Consider the following 13,421-nt stretch of genomic DNA (forward strand, 5'->3'; position numbering starts at 1 on the left):
TGAAACCACACTGCTCCTCTGTAATCTGATGTTCTGTACATGCCTTCACCCTCTCAGTCAATACCCTCCCATACAATTTTCCAGGAATACTCAACAAACTTATGCCTCTGTGGTTTGAACATTCTTCTTAATCCCCTTTGCCTTTGTACAGTGGCACTATGCATGCATTCCATCAATTTCCAGGCACGTCACCATGATCCATACATACATTGAATATCCTTACCAACCAATCAACAACACAGTCACCCCGTCTCTTAATAAATTCAACTGCAGTACCATCCAAACCCGCTGCCTGTCTGGCTTTCATCTTCTGCAAGGCTTTCACCACCTCTTCTCTCTTAACCAAACCATTCTTCCTGACCCTTTCATTTGGCATACCACCCCGACCAAAACACCCTACATCTGCCACTCGTATCACCAAACACATTCGGCAAACCTTCAAAATACTCACTCCATCTCACTACCTATTATCACTTTCCTCCTTGCTCCTTTCACCGACGTGCCCATTTGTTCTCTTGTCTTTCACACATTATTTACCTCCTTCCAAAACATATTTTTTATTTTACCTAAAGTTTAATGATACTCTCTCACCCCAATTCTCAGTTGCCCTCTTTTTCAACCCTTGCACCTTTCTCTTGACATCCGGCCACTTTCTCTTATACATCTCCTAGTTATTTGCACATTTGCACTCCTTTCTTGTATCATCCAAATGCCTCTCTTTTCTCTTTCACTAACAACTTTACTTCTTCATCCCACCACTCACTACCCTTTCTGACTTCTCCATCCCACCTCTCACTACCCTTTCTAATCTGCCCACCTCCCACCTTTCTCATGCCACATGCTTCTTTTGCACATGCCATCACTACTTCCCTAAATACATCCCATTCCTCACCCACTTCCCTCATGCCATTTGCTCTCACTTTTTGGCATTCTACTCTAAATCTCTCCAGGTACTTCCTTACACAAGTGTCCTTTCCAAGCTCACTTACTCTCACCACTCTCTTCTCCCCAACAGTCTCTCTCACATTTTGAAAACCTCTACAAATCTTCACCTTTGCCTCCATAAGATAGTGATCAGACATCCCTCCAGCTGCCTCTCTCAGCACATTAACATTCAAAAGTCTCTCTTTTACAAGCGTATCAGTTAACACATAATCCAATAATGCCCTGTGACCATCTCTCCTACTCAACCCTACTTACGTATATCTCTCTTTTTAAACCGGGCATTCCCAATCACTTGTATTTTTCAGCACACAAATCCACAAGCTCTTCACTATTTCCATTCACAACACTGAATACCCCATGTACACCAATTATACCGTCAACTGCCTCATTACTCACCTTCACATTTAAATCACCCATCAATACTACCTGGTCCCATGCACCAAAGCTGCTAATACACTCATTCAGCTGCTCCCAAAACACTTTGCTTCTCATGATCTTTCTTATGATGAGGTGCATGAGCACCACTAATCACCCATCTCTCTCCATCCACTTTCAGTTTACCCACATCAATATAGAATTTACTTTCTTACACTCTGTCACACACTCCCACAACTGCTTCAGGAGTAGTGCTACTCCTTCCTTAGCACTTGTCCTCTCACTAACCCCTGATTTTACTTCCAAGACATTTCCAAACCATTCTTTCTCTTTACCCTTGAGCTTCGTTTCACTCAGGGCCAGAACATCCGGGTTTCTTTCCTCAGACATACTACCTATCTCTCCTTTCTTGTCATCTTGGTTACATCCACACACATTCACACACACCCAATCTGAGCCTTCGAGGAGGATGAGCACTCCCCACTTGACTCTTTCTGTTTCCCCTTTCCCCTTTTAGAAATTGAAATACAAGGAGGGGAGGGTTTCCAGGTGCCCCCTCCCCCCACTCCACCCCAACCAACCCCTCCCCACCCCACTCCTGCCTGCCCCCTTTAGTTGCCTTCTACGACATGTGGGAATATATTTTTTTTTTCATTTTTATTATGTTTATTTATTTATTTATTTTGCTTTGTCGCTGTCTCCTGCATTAGCGAGGTAGCTCAAGGAAACAGCCGAAAGAATGGCCCAACCCACCCACGTACACATGTATATACATACACGTCCACACACACAAATATACATACCTATACATCTCAGTGTATACATATATATACACACACAGACATATACATATATACACATGTACATGATTCATACTGTCTGCCTTTATTCATTCCCATCACCACCTCGCCACACATGGAATAACCAAGCTCCTCCCCCCTCATGTGTACGAGGTAGCTCTAGGAAAGACAACAAAGGCCCCATTCATTCACACTCAGTTTCTAGCTGTCATGTAATAATGCACTGAAACCACAGCTCCCTCTCCACATCCAGGCCCCACAGAACTTTCCATGGTTTACCCCAGACGCTTCACGTGCCCTGGTTCAATCCATTGACAGCACGTCAACCCCGGTATACCACATCGTTCCAATGCACTCTATTCCTTGCACGCCTTTCACCTCCCTGCATGTTCAGGCCCAGATCACTCAAAATCTTTTTCACTCCACTCCACTCATTATTATTATTATTATTATTATTATTATTATTATTATTATTATTATACTTAATCTCTGTTTCTCGCATCAGTAAGGTAGCACCAGGAAACAAAGAATGGCCCATCCACTTATATACACAGAGGTATAAGTTTGTTGAGTATTACTGGGAAATTATATGGGAGGGTATTGACTGAGAGGATCAAGGCTTGCACAGAGCATCAGATTGGGGGAAAAGTAATGTGGTTTCAGAAGTGGTAGAGGATGTGTGGATCAGGTGTTTGCTTTGAAGAATGTATGTGAGAAATACGTAGAAAAACATGTGGATTTGTATGTAGCATTTATGGATCTGGATAAGGCATATGATAGGTATTAAGAGTGTATGGTTTGGGAGGTAAGTTGCTAGAAGCAGTGAAAAATTTTTATCGAGGATGTAAGGCATGTGTACGAGTAGGAAGAGAGGAAAGTGATTGGTTCCCAGTGAATGTCAGTTTGCAGCAGGGGTGCGTGATGTCTCCACTGGTTCCCAGTGAATGTCAGTTTGTGGCAGGGGTGCGTGATGTCTCCACGGTTGTTTAATTTGTTTATGAATGGGGTTGTTAGGGAGGTGAATGCAAGAGTTTTGGAGAGAGGGGCAAGTATGCAGTCTGTTGTGGATGAGAGGGCTTGGGAAGTGAGTCAGTTGTTGTTCGCTGATGATACAGCGCTGGTGACTGATTCGGATGAGAAACTGCAGAAGCTGGTGACTGAGTTTGGTAAAGTTTGTGAAAGAAGAAAGCTGAGAATAAATCTGAATAAGAGCAAGGTTATTAATTAAGTTCAGTAGGGTTGAGGGACAAGTAAATTGGGAGGTAAGTTTGAATGGAGAAAAACTGGAGTAAGTGAAGTGTTTTAGATATCTGGAAGTGGATTTGGCAGCAGATGGAACCATGGAAGCAGAAGTGAGTCACAGGGTGGGGTAGGGGGCAAAGGTTCTGGGAGTGTTGAAGAATGTGTGGAAGGTGAAAACGTTATCTCAGAGAGCAAAATATAAATATATATATATATATATATATATATATATATATATATATATATATATACAGCACGTCACACCCGTAATACACGATCGTCATCCAGTTCACTCATTCCTTGCCCTCCTTCATCACACCCTCCTGCATGTTCAGGGCCCCAATCACACACAAAATCTTTTTCACTCCATCTTTCCACCTCAATTTGGTCTCCCTCTTCTCCTTGTTCCCTCCACTCTTCTCCGACACATAATCCTCTTGGTCAATCTTTCCTCACTCATTCCTCTCCATGTGCCCAAACCACTCAAAACAACCCTCTTCTGCACCTCAACCATGCTCTATTTATTTTCACACATCCTCTTACCCCTTACGTTACTCACTTCGATCAAGACCATGGGAAAAAAAATGGGAAACGAAGGAGTCACCAAGGGAGTGCTCATCCTCCTCGTAGACTCAGGTTGGGGTGTCTAATTTGTGTGGGATGTAACCAAGAAAATGTAAAAAAGGAGAATAGTTAGTATGTTTGAGGAAAGGAACCTGGATGTTTTGGCTCTGAGGTGAAACGAAGCTCAAGGGTAAGGGAAGAGTGTTTGGGAATGTCTTTGGAGTAAAGCCGAGGGGTTAGTGAAGACAAGAGCAAGGAAGGAGTAGAGTACTCCTGAAAACAGGAGTTTGTTGGATATGTGAAAGAATGTAAGAAAGTAAATTCTCGTATTCCATATGGGTAAAAACTGTAAAGTTGATGGAGAGAGATGGGTGATTATTGGTGCAATATGGCACCTGGGCATGATAAGATAAGATCATGAGAGGCAATGTTATTTTGGAGCAGTGATGAGTGTGTTAGTGTTTTGATTCACGAGACCGGGTTATAGTGATGGGTGATTTGAAAGCAAAAGGTGATAATGTGCAGTTGAGGGAATAATTGTGGTAATACATGTGTGGTTCATTGTTGTAAATGGAAATGGTGAAGAGCTTGTAGATTTATGTGCTAAAAATGACTGGTGATTGGAATACCTGGTTATAAAAAGGCAAGATATCTCATAAGTATACTATGTAAGTAGGAGAGAAGGCCAGAGATCGTTATAGGATTACATGTTTATTGACAGGCACGCGAAAGAGAGACCATTTGGAAGTAAATGTGCTAGAGGGCAACCCTGGAGGGATTTCTGATCATTATCCTTGTGGAGGCTAAGTAAGATTTTGTAAGTTTTTCAGAAAAAGACGAGTGAATGTTGGGGTGAAGAGGGTGGTAGAGAGTACGTGAGCTTGGGAAAGGAGACTTTGTGAAGAAGTACCAGAGAGACTGAGTACAGATGGAAAAAGGTGAGAACAAATGAAGTAAGGGGAGTGGGAGGAATGGGATGTATTTAGGGAATCATGATGGATTGCAGAAAAAGATGCTTGTGGCATGAAGCGAGGGAGTTGGTTGAATATAAAGGTAGTGGAGTGGTGGGATGAAGAAGTAAGATTATTAGTGACAGAGAAGAGAGCATTGGATATTTTAGCAGGGAAAAAAAGCAATTGAGTGGGAGAAGATAAAAGAAAGAGACAGTGAGGTCAAAGAAAGGTTGCAAGAGGAGCAAAAAGAGGGCAAATGAGAGATTGGGTGAGGAGGTAACATAAATTTTAGGGAGAATAAAAAGAAGTTCTGGAAGGGGTAAAATAAAGTGCGTAAGACAATGGAGCAACTGTGAACCATCTTTCAGTGAAGGGGGCGCTAAAGGGGAGTGATAAACAAGTAGTTGTGATAGTGAGAAGGAGTATGGTGTGAGTATTTTGAAGGTTTGTTGAATGTGTTGATGATAGATGCTGAAAGGGTGTTTTGGTCGAGAGGTGTGCCAAAGAGAGAGGGTTTAGGCGAAAATGATTCGTAACAGAGAAGAGGTATAAAAAGTCTTTGCGGAAGATGAAAGCCGGCAAGGCAGTTTGGATAAGTATTGCAGTGGAATTTATTAAGAAAGGTCGGGGACTGTATTGTTTAACTGGTTGGTAAGGTTTATTTAATGTATGTATGAATCATGTGAGGATGTCCTGAGGATTGGCGAATGTCCATGCATAGAGCCATGTACCAAAGCAGAAGGGGAAAAAGAGAGAGTGCTCAAATTACAGAGGTATAATTTTTTGAAGTATTCCTGTAAATTTTAAAAAAAAAAAAAAAAAAAAAAAAAAAAACACAAAAAAAAAAAATGCAAAGGAGGTAATTGATTGAGAGGTGAAGGCATGTACAGAGCATCAGTTGGGAAGAGCATGGTGGTTTCAGAAGTGGTGGCGGATGTGTGGAATCAGGTGTATTGCTTTGAAGAATGTAATGTGAGAAATACCTAAAAAGCAAATGGATTTGTATGTAGCATTTATGGATCTGGAGAAGGCATATGATAGAGTAGATAGAGATGCTCCAGAGAAGGAAATTAAGAATATATTGTGTGGGGTGGCAATTGAATCGACAGCAGTGAAAAGTTTTTATCGAGGATGTAAGGCATGTGGTACGATGTAATGAAAAGGAAAGTTATTGGTTGTCATGAATGTAGGTTTGCGGCAGGTGGTGTGTGAATGTCTCCCTGGTTTTTAATTGTTTATGGATGGGGTTGTTAGTGAGGTGAATGCAATAGTTTTGAAAAGAGGGGCAAAAAAGAAGTATTTTGTGGAGAGAGAAGCATTGGGAAGGAGATCATTGTTGTCGCATGATGATACATAGCGCTTGCGGTGCTGATTCATTGGTAGAGAACGCAGGAGCTGGTGACTGTGAGTTTGGTAATGAGAGGGCTAAAGCAGTAACGCGGTGGTACAAGGATTATAATGGAGTACGCAGTTGCCGGGATGTGGGAATTCGTATCTGGATATGCGTATATGGTTCTTGTCCTATGTTTGTCGGGTAACATAGAAGGACGAGCGATATGAGTGAGTCACAGGTCTCTAATAGCGAGGAGGTTAGCCATCTTCTGCCATAGGTATCTAGAAAAACAATTACGATGGAGAAGTACACATTACGTTAGCTCTCTTTGATACAACTATCTGTTTGGCTCGCGATGTCAAACTTACCGGTCACAATTGCGGATACACCGTCGATCACCTGCGGCAGAGACTGTGAACTCATATGAAGCTGGCTCTTATTCGACAAATTTACACACTACGGTTGAGCTGATCTTCTGTTCGCAGCGCGCGTAGTATAGCGTCCTAGCACGACAAACTCAAGTCACAACGTGTGCGGCCAAGAGCATCGAGAGTTACAACAACTATCTGCAGAGTAGCAAACCACAAGACAAGAGTGGCTTGTATTCACTTGCAAGCAGCAATCAAGTCTTAGACACTCCAGACAATTGCATTTCTATCTGTGTTCAGGGCGAGCGTTGTCTCATCCACAAAACTTACTTCATTTTGCTCCCATTTCATGGATATCAGCAAGAACTGCTCGCATGGTCAGCGATTGCAGCCGACTCTCGCTCGGAACAACCGACAACACTGCGTTATGAAGGCACAATGTGATAGCGATGTGAGGCGCAACTTCGGCGTTGGATGCACAGTATCAGCTCACATACCCTAGCAAACGACGAGAGGCTCCAAGCACTGACAGATATATATATATATATATATATATATATATATATATTCTTTCATTCTTTCAAACTATTCGCCATTTCCCACGTTAGCAAGGTGGCGTTACGAACAGAGAACTGGGCCTCTGAGGGAATATCCTCACCTGGCCCCCTTCTCTGTTCCTTCTTTAGGAAAATTAGAAAAAAAATAATGAGAGGGGAGGATTTCCAGCCCCCCGCTCCCTCCCCTTTTAGTCGCCTTCTACAACATGCAGGGAATACATGGGAAGTATTCTTTCTCCCCTATTCCCAGGGATAATATATATATATATATATATATATATATATATATATATATATATATATATATATATATATATATATATATATATATATTTTTTTTTTTTTTTTTTTTTTGCTTTGTCGCTGTCTCCCGCGTTTGCGAGGTAGCGCAAGAAACAGACGAAAGAAATGGCCCAACCCACCCCCATACACATGTATATACATACGTCCACACATGCAAATATACATACCTACACAGCTTTCCATGGTTTACCCCAGACGCTTCACATGCCCCGATTCAATCCACTGACAGCACGTCAACCCCGGTATACCACATCGCTCCAATTCACTCTATTCCTTGCCCTCCTTTCACCCTCCTGCATGTTCAGGCCCCGATCACACAAAATCTTTTTCACTCCATCTTTCCACCTCCAATTTGGTCTCCCTCTTCTCCTCGTTCCCTCCACCTCCGACACATATATCCTCTTGGTCAATCTTTCCTCACTCATTCTCTCCATGTGCCCAAACCATTTCAAAACACCCTCTTCTGCTCTCTCAACCACGCTCTTTTTATTTCCACACATCTCTCTTACCCTTACGTTACTCACTCGATCAAACCACCTCACACCACACATTGTCCTCAAACATCTCATTTCCAGCACATCCATCCTCCTGCGCACAACTCTATCCATAGCCCATGCCTCGCAACCATACAACATTGTTGGAACCACTATTCCTTCATATATATATATATATATATATATATATATATATATATATATATATTATTTTTTTATTTTTTCATTATACTTTGTCGCTGTCTCCCGCGTTTGCGAGGTAGCGCAAGGAAACAGACGAAAGAAATGGCCCAACCCCCCCCCCATACACATGTATATACATACGTCCACACACGCAAATGTACATACCTACACAGTTTTCCATGGTTTACCCCAGACGCTTCACATGCCCTGCTTCAATCCACTGACAGCACGTCAACCCCGGTATACCACATCGCTCCAGTTCACTCTATTCCTTGCCCTCCTTTCACCCTCCTGCATGTTCAGGCCCCAATCACACAAAATCTTTTTCACTCCATCTTTCCACCTCCAATTTGGTCTCCCTCTTCTCCTTGTTCCCTCCACCTCCGACACATATATCCTCTTGGTCAATCTTTCCTCACTCATCCTCTCCATGTGCCCAAACCACTTCAAAACACCCTCTTCTGCTCTCTCAACCATGCTCTTTTTATTTTCACACATCTCTCTTACCCTTACGTTACTCACTCGATCAAACCATGGGAAAAAAAATGGGAAACAGAAGGAGTCACGCAGGGAGTGCTCATCCTCCTCGTAGACTCAGGTTGGGGTGTCTAAATGTGTGTGGATGTAACCAAGATGTGAAAAAAGGAGAGATAGGTAGTATGTTTGAGGAAAGGAACCTGGATGTTTTGGCTCTGAGTGAAACGAAGCTCAAGGGTAAAGGGGAAGAGTGGTTTGGGAATGTCTTTGGAGTAAAGCCAGGGGTTAGTGAGAGGACAAGAGCAAGGAAAGGAGTAGCAGTACTCCTGAAACAGGAGTTGTGGGAGTATGTGATAGAATGTAAGAAAGTAAATTCTCGATTAATATGGGTAAAACTGAAAGTTGATGGAGAGAGATGGGTGATTATTGGTGCATATGCACCTGGGCATGAGAAGAAAGATCATGAGAGGCAAGTGTTTTGGGAGCAGCTGAATGAGTGTGTTAGTGGTTTTGATGCACGAGACCGGGTTATAGTGATGGGTGATTTGAATGCAAAGGTGAGTAATGTGGCAGTTGAGGGAATAATTGGTATACATGGGGTGTTCAGTGTTGTAAATGGAAATGGTGAAGAGCTTGTAGATTTATGTGCTGAAAAAGGACTGGTGATTGGGAATACCTGGTTTAAAAAGCAAGATATACATAAGTATACGTATGTAAGTAGGAGAGATGGCCAGAGAGCGTTATTGGATTACATGTTAATTGACAGGCACGCGAAAGAGAGACTTTTGGATGTAAATGTGCTGAGAGGTGCAACTGGAGGGATGTCTGATCATTATCTTGTGGAGGCTAAGGTGAAGATTTGTATGGGTTTTCAGAAAAGAAGAGTGAATGTTGGGGTGAAGAGGGTGGTGAGAGTACGTGAGCTTGGGAAGGAGACTTGTGTGAAGAAGTACCAGGAGAGACTGAGTACAGAATGGAAAAAGGTGAGAACAATGGAAGTAAGGGGAGTGGGGGAGGAATGGGATGTATTTAGGGAATCAGTGATGGATTGCGCAAAAGATGCTTGTGGCATGAGAAGCGTGGGAGGTGGGTTGATTAGAAAGGGTAGTGAGTGGTGGGATGAAGAAGTAAGATTATTAGTGAAAGAGAAGAGAGAGGCATTTGGATGATTTTTGCAGGGAAAAAATGCAATTGAGTGGGAGATGTATAAAAGAAAGAGACAGGAGGTCAAGAGAAAGGTGCAAGAGGTGAAAAAGAGGGCAAATGAGAGTTTGGGTGAGAGAGTATCATTAAATTTTAGGGAGAATAAAAAGATGTTCTGGAAGGAGGTAAATAAAGTGCGTAAGACAAGGGAGCAACTGGGAACTTCAGTGAAGGGCGCTAATGGGGAGGTGATAACAAGTAGTGGTGATGTGAGAAGGAGATGGTGTGAGTATTTTGAAGGTTTGTTGAATGTGTTTGATGATAGAGTGGCAGATATAGGGTGTTTTGGTCGAGGTGGTGTGCAAAGTGAGAGGGTTAGGGAAAATGATTCGGTAAACAGAGAAGAGGTAGTAAAAGCTTTGCGGAAGATGAAAGCCGGCAAGGCAGTTTGGATAGTATTGCAGTGGAATTTATTAAGAAAGGGGGTGACTGTATTGTTGACTGGTTGGTAAGGTTATTTAATGTATGTATGAATCATGGTGAGGTGCCTGAGGATTGGCTGAATGCATGCATAGTGCCATTGTACAAAGGCAGAGGGGATAAGAGTGAGTGCTCAAATTACAGAGGTATAAGTTTGTTGAGTATTCCTGGTAAATTTTATGGGAGGGTATTGATTGAGAGGGTGAAGGCATGTACAGAGCATCAGATTGGGGAAGAGCAGTGTGGTTTCAGAAGTGGTAGAGGATGTGTGGATCAGGTGTTTGCTTTGAAGAATGTATGTGAGAAATACCTAGAAAAGCAAATGGATTTGTATGTAGCATTTATGGATCTGGAGAAGGCATATGATAGAGTTGATAGAGATGCTCTGTGGAAGGTATTAAGAATATATGGTGTGGGTGGCAAGTTGATAGAAGCAGTGAAAAGTTTTTATCGAGGATGTAAGGCATGTGTACGTGTAGGAAGAGAGGAAAGTGATTGGTTGTCAGTGAATGTAGGTTTGCGGCAGGGGTGTGTGATGTCTCCATGGTTGTTTAATTTGTTTATGGATGGGGTTGTTAGGGAGGTGAATGCAAGAGTTTTGGAAAGAGGGGCAAAAATGAAGTATTTTGTGGATGAGAGAGCTTGGGAAGTGAGTCAGTTGTTGTTCGCTGATGATACAGCGCTGGTGGCTGATTCATGTGAGAAACTGCAGGAGCTGGTGACTGAGTTTGGTAAAGTGTGCGAAAGAAGAAAGTTAAGAGTAAATGTGAATAAGAGCAAGGTTATTAGGTACAGTAGGGTTGAGGGTCAAGTCAATTGGGAGGTAAGTTTGAATGGAGAAAAAAGTGGAGGAAGTAAAGTGTTTTAGATATCTGGGAGTGGATCTGGCAGTGGATGGAACCATTGAAGCGGAAATGAATCATAGGGTGGGGGAGGGGGCGAAAGTCCTGGGAGCCTTGAAGAATGTGTGGAAGTCGAGAACATTATCTCGGAAAGCAAAAATGGGTATGTTTGAAGGAATAGTGGTTCCAACAATGTTGTATGGTTGCGAGGCGTGGGCTATGGACAGAGGTGTGCGCAGGAGGGTGGATGTGCCGGAAATGAGATGTTTGAGGACAATGTGTGGTGTGAGGTGGTTTGATCGAGTAAGTAGTGTAAGGGTAAGAGAGATGTGTGGAAATAAAAAGAGCGTGGTTGAGAGAGCAGAAAAGGGTGTTTTGAAATGGTTTGGGCACATGGAGAGAATGAGTGAGGAAAGATTGACCAAGAGGATATATGTGTTGGAGGTGGAGGGAACGAGGAGAAGTGGGAGACCAAATTGGAGGTGGAAAGATGGAGTGAAAAAAATTTTGAGTGATCAGGGCCTGAACATGCAGGAGGGTGAAAGGCGGGCACGGAATAGAGTGAATTGGATCGATGTGGTATACCGGGGTTGACATGCTGTCAGTGGATTGAATCAGGGCATGTGAAGCGTCTGGGGTAAACCATGGAAAGCTGTGTAGGTATGTATATTTGCGTGTGTGGACGTATGTATATACATGTGTATGGGGGTGGGTTGGGCCATTTCTTTCGTCTGTTTCCTTGCGCTACCTCGCAAACGCGGGAGACAGCAAAAAAAAAGAAAAAAAAAATATATATATATATATATATATATATATATATATACATACACATACAGAGACATATACACATGTACGTATTTATACTTGCTTGCCTTCATCCATTCCTTGTGCTATCCTGCCCCACAGGGAACAGCATTACACCATATTCATACTTGATTGCCATTTCATTACATATGTGTGTGTGTGTGTGTGTGTGTGTGTGTGTGCGCGTGTTGATACCAGTGTGACGAAGAGAGAGTATTACTTGTAAATAGAATGTGGCTTTGTAGTATACTGTGACATTTCATTCCAAGTAGGCCATTATTGCTGAGATGAAGATTATCAATTTAGCAGCTTGAATTGAAGATATGTTTGTTTTTATTTAATAAATGCTTTGTTTATTTTTGTGTAATTGTGATTAACAATGAAATGCTAGATCATGAAAAGATAAATCTTAGGGAGCTTATTCAATATCTTTGATCCATTTAGTACTTTGTTGTGTTTTAAAGCCATTTTCCTCATTTTTATCGTTTATTGATATTTGGCTGTCTCCACAGGTGTAATCCTTTACATCCTCCTGGTGGGTTACCCACCCTTCTGGGATGAAGACCAGCATAGGTTGTATGCCCAGATCAAAGCTGGAGCATATGATGTGAGTCATGTTTTTGTTTTTAATCTCATTAAGTTCTAAAGGGAAATATTTTTTTTTAAGATGCTTACCCTTTCATAACATTGAGAACATGAAATTTCCATGATAATTCTTTGATTGAACTCAGGAATTCTAATCTTCTATGAAAATATGTAATATCCAGGATAATTCTTTGATTGAACTCAATTGATTGATTGAAACCCAATTTTTTCCAAATATTGGAGATTTATATAAAATGAATTCTTCTTCAGTATCCATCACCAGAGTGGGACACAGTAACACCAGAAGCAAAAAACCTCATCAATTCCATGTTGACTGTCAATCCTGCCAAACGCATCACAGCCGGTGAAGCACTAAAGCATCCATGGATCTGTGTATGTTCCTTACATCTGTTTCAGAGTCTTTCAGTCAGCTTGAATTTCTCAACTTCATACATTGGTTTTATGCTGCAAGTGACATAGAGAAAAAAATTATCTTTAGATATATGTGATTTATGAATATGTGAAACACAGGTGCTGAATTATATTTGATTCTCAATAGATTAGGCTTCTTTTCAAATTCTGTGTTTTTAATGGTAGTGAAAAGTGAAGGGAAAGTGTTGCCATCATAGAATAAAGGTTATTGCAAAAGATGTTTTATCTATTGAATTAAAGATTAACCATCTTGTTTGGGGATGTCACAGTGAACAGCACATTTCATCAGTCATGTGAGTTAGAAAAGAAGATTTAATAAATCATCCAGTAAATAAGATATTTTAGCTTCAGTTTTCAGGGAATATTGAACATAACTTGTCATCATACAGTCAGGTTTATATGAAGTGTGTGAATCAGACGCTTGAGATAAGACTTTAACTCTTTGCAGCAACGTGAACGCGTGGCCAGCGTAGTACACAGGCAGGAGACTGTTGACTGTTTGAGAAAGTTCAACGCTAGAAGAAAGCTCAAGGTCAGTTCA

At 41.7% G+C, this 13,421-nt stretch overlaps 1 protein-coding gene across 19 annotated transcripts in view; it reads left to right on the forward strand.

Annotated features, from left to right (window-relative positions):
• CaMKII (Calcium/calmodulin-dependent protein kinase II) overlaps window positions 1–13,421 on the forward strand; it is a 391,068-nt gene that overhangs the window by 175,756 nt on the left and 201,891 nt on the right. For all 19 annotated transcript variants that reach the window (XM_071686261.1, XM_071686265.1, XM_071686262.1 and 16 more), the window contains 3 exons: window positions 12,376–12,470; window positions 12,719–12,841; window positions 13,329–13,412. In XM_071686261.1, coding sequence (XP_071542362.1) covers window positions 12,376–12,470; window positions 12,719–12,841; window positions 13,329–13,412 — 302 coding nt within the window. The remainder of the gene's footprint in view (window positions 1–12,375; window positions 12,471–12,718; window positions 12,842–13,328; window positions 13,413–13,421) is intronic.

The sequence above is a fragment of the Panulirus ornatus genome, chromosome 42, assembly GCF_036320965.1.
Source record: "Panulirus ornatus isolate Po-2019 chromosome 42, ASM3632096v1, whole genome shotgun sequence".
In the NCBI taxonomy this organism is placed as follows: domain Eukaryota; kingdom Metazoa; phylum Arthropoda; class Malacostraca; order Decapoda; family Palinuridae; genus Panulirus; species Panulirus ornatus.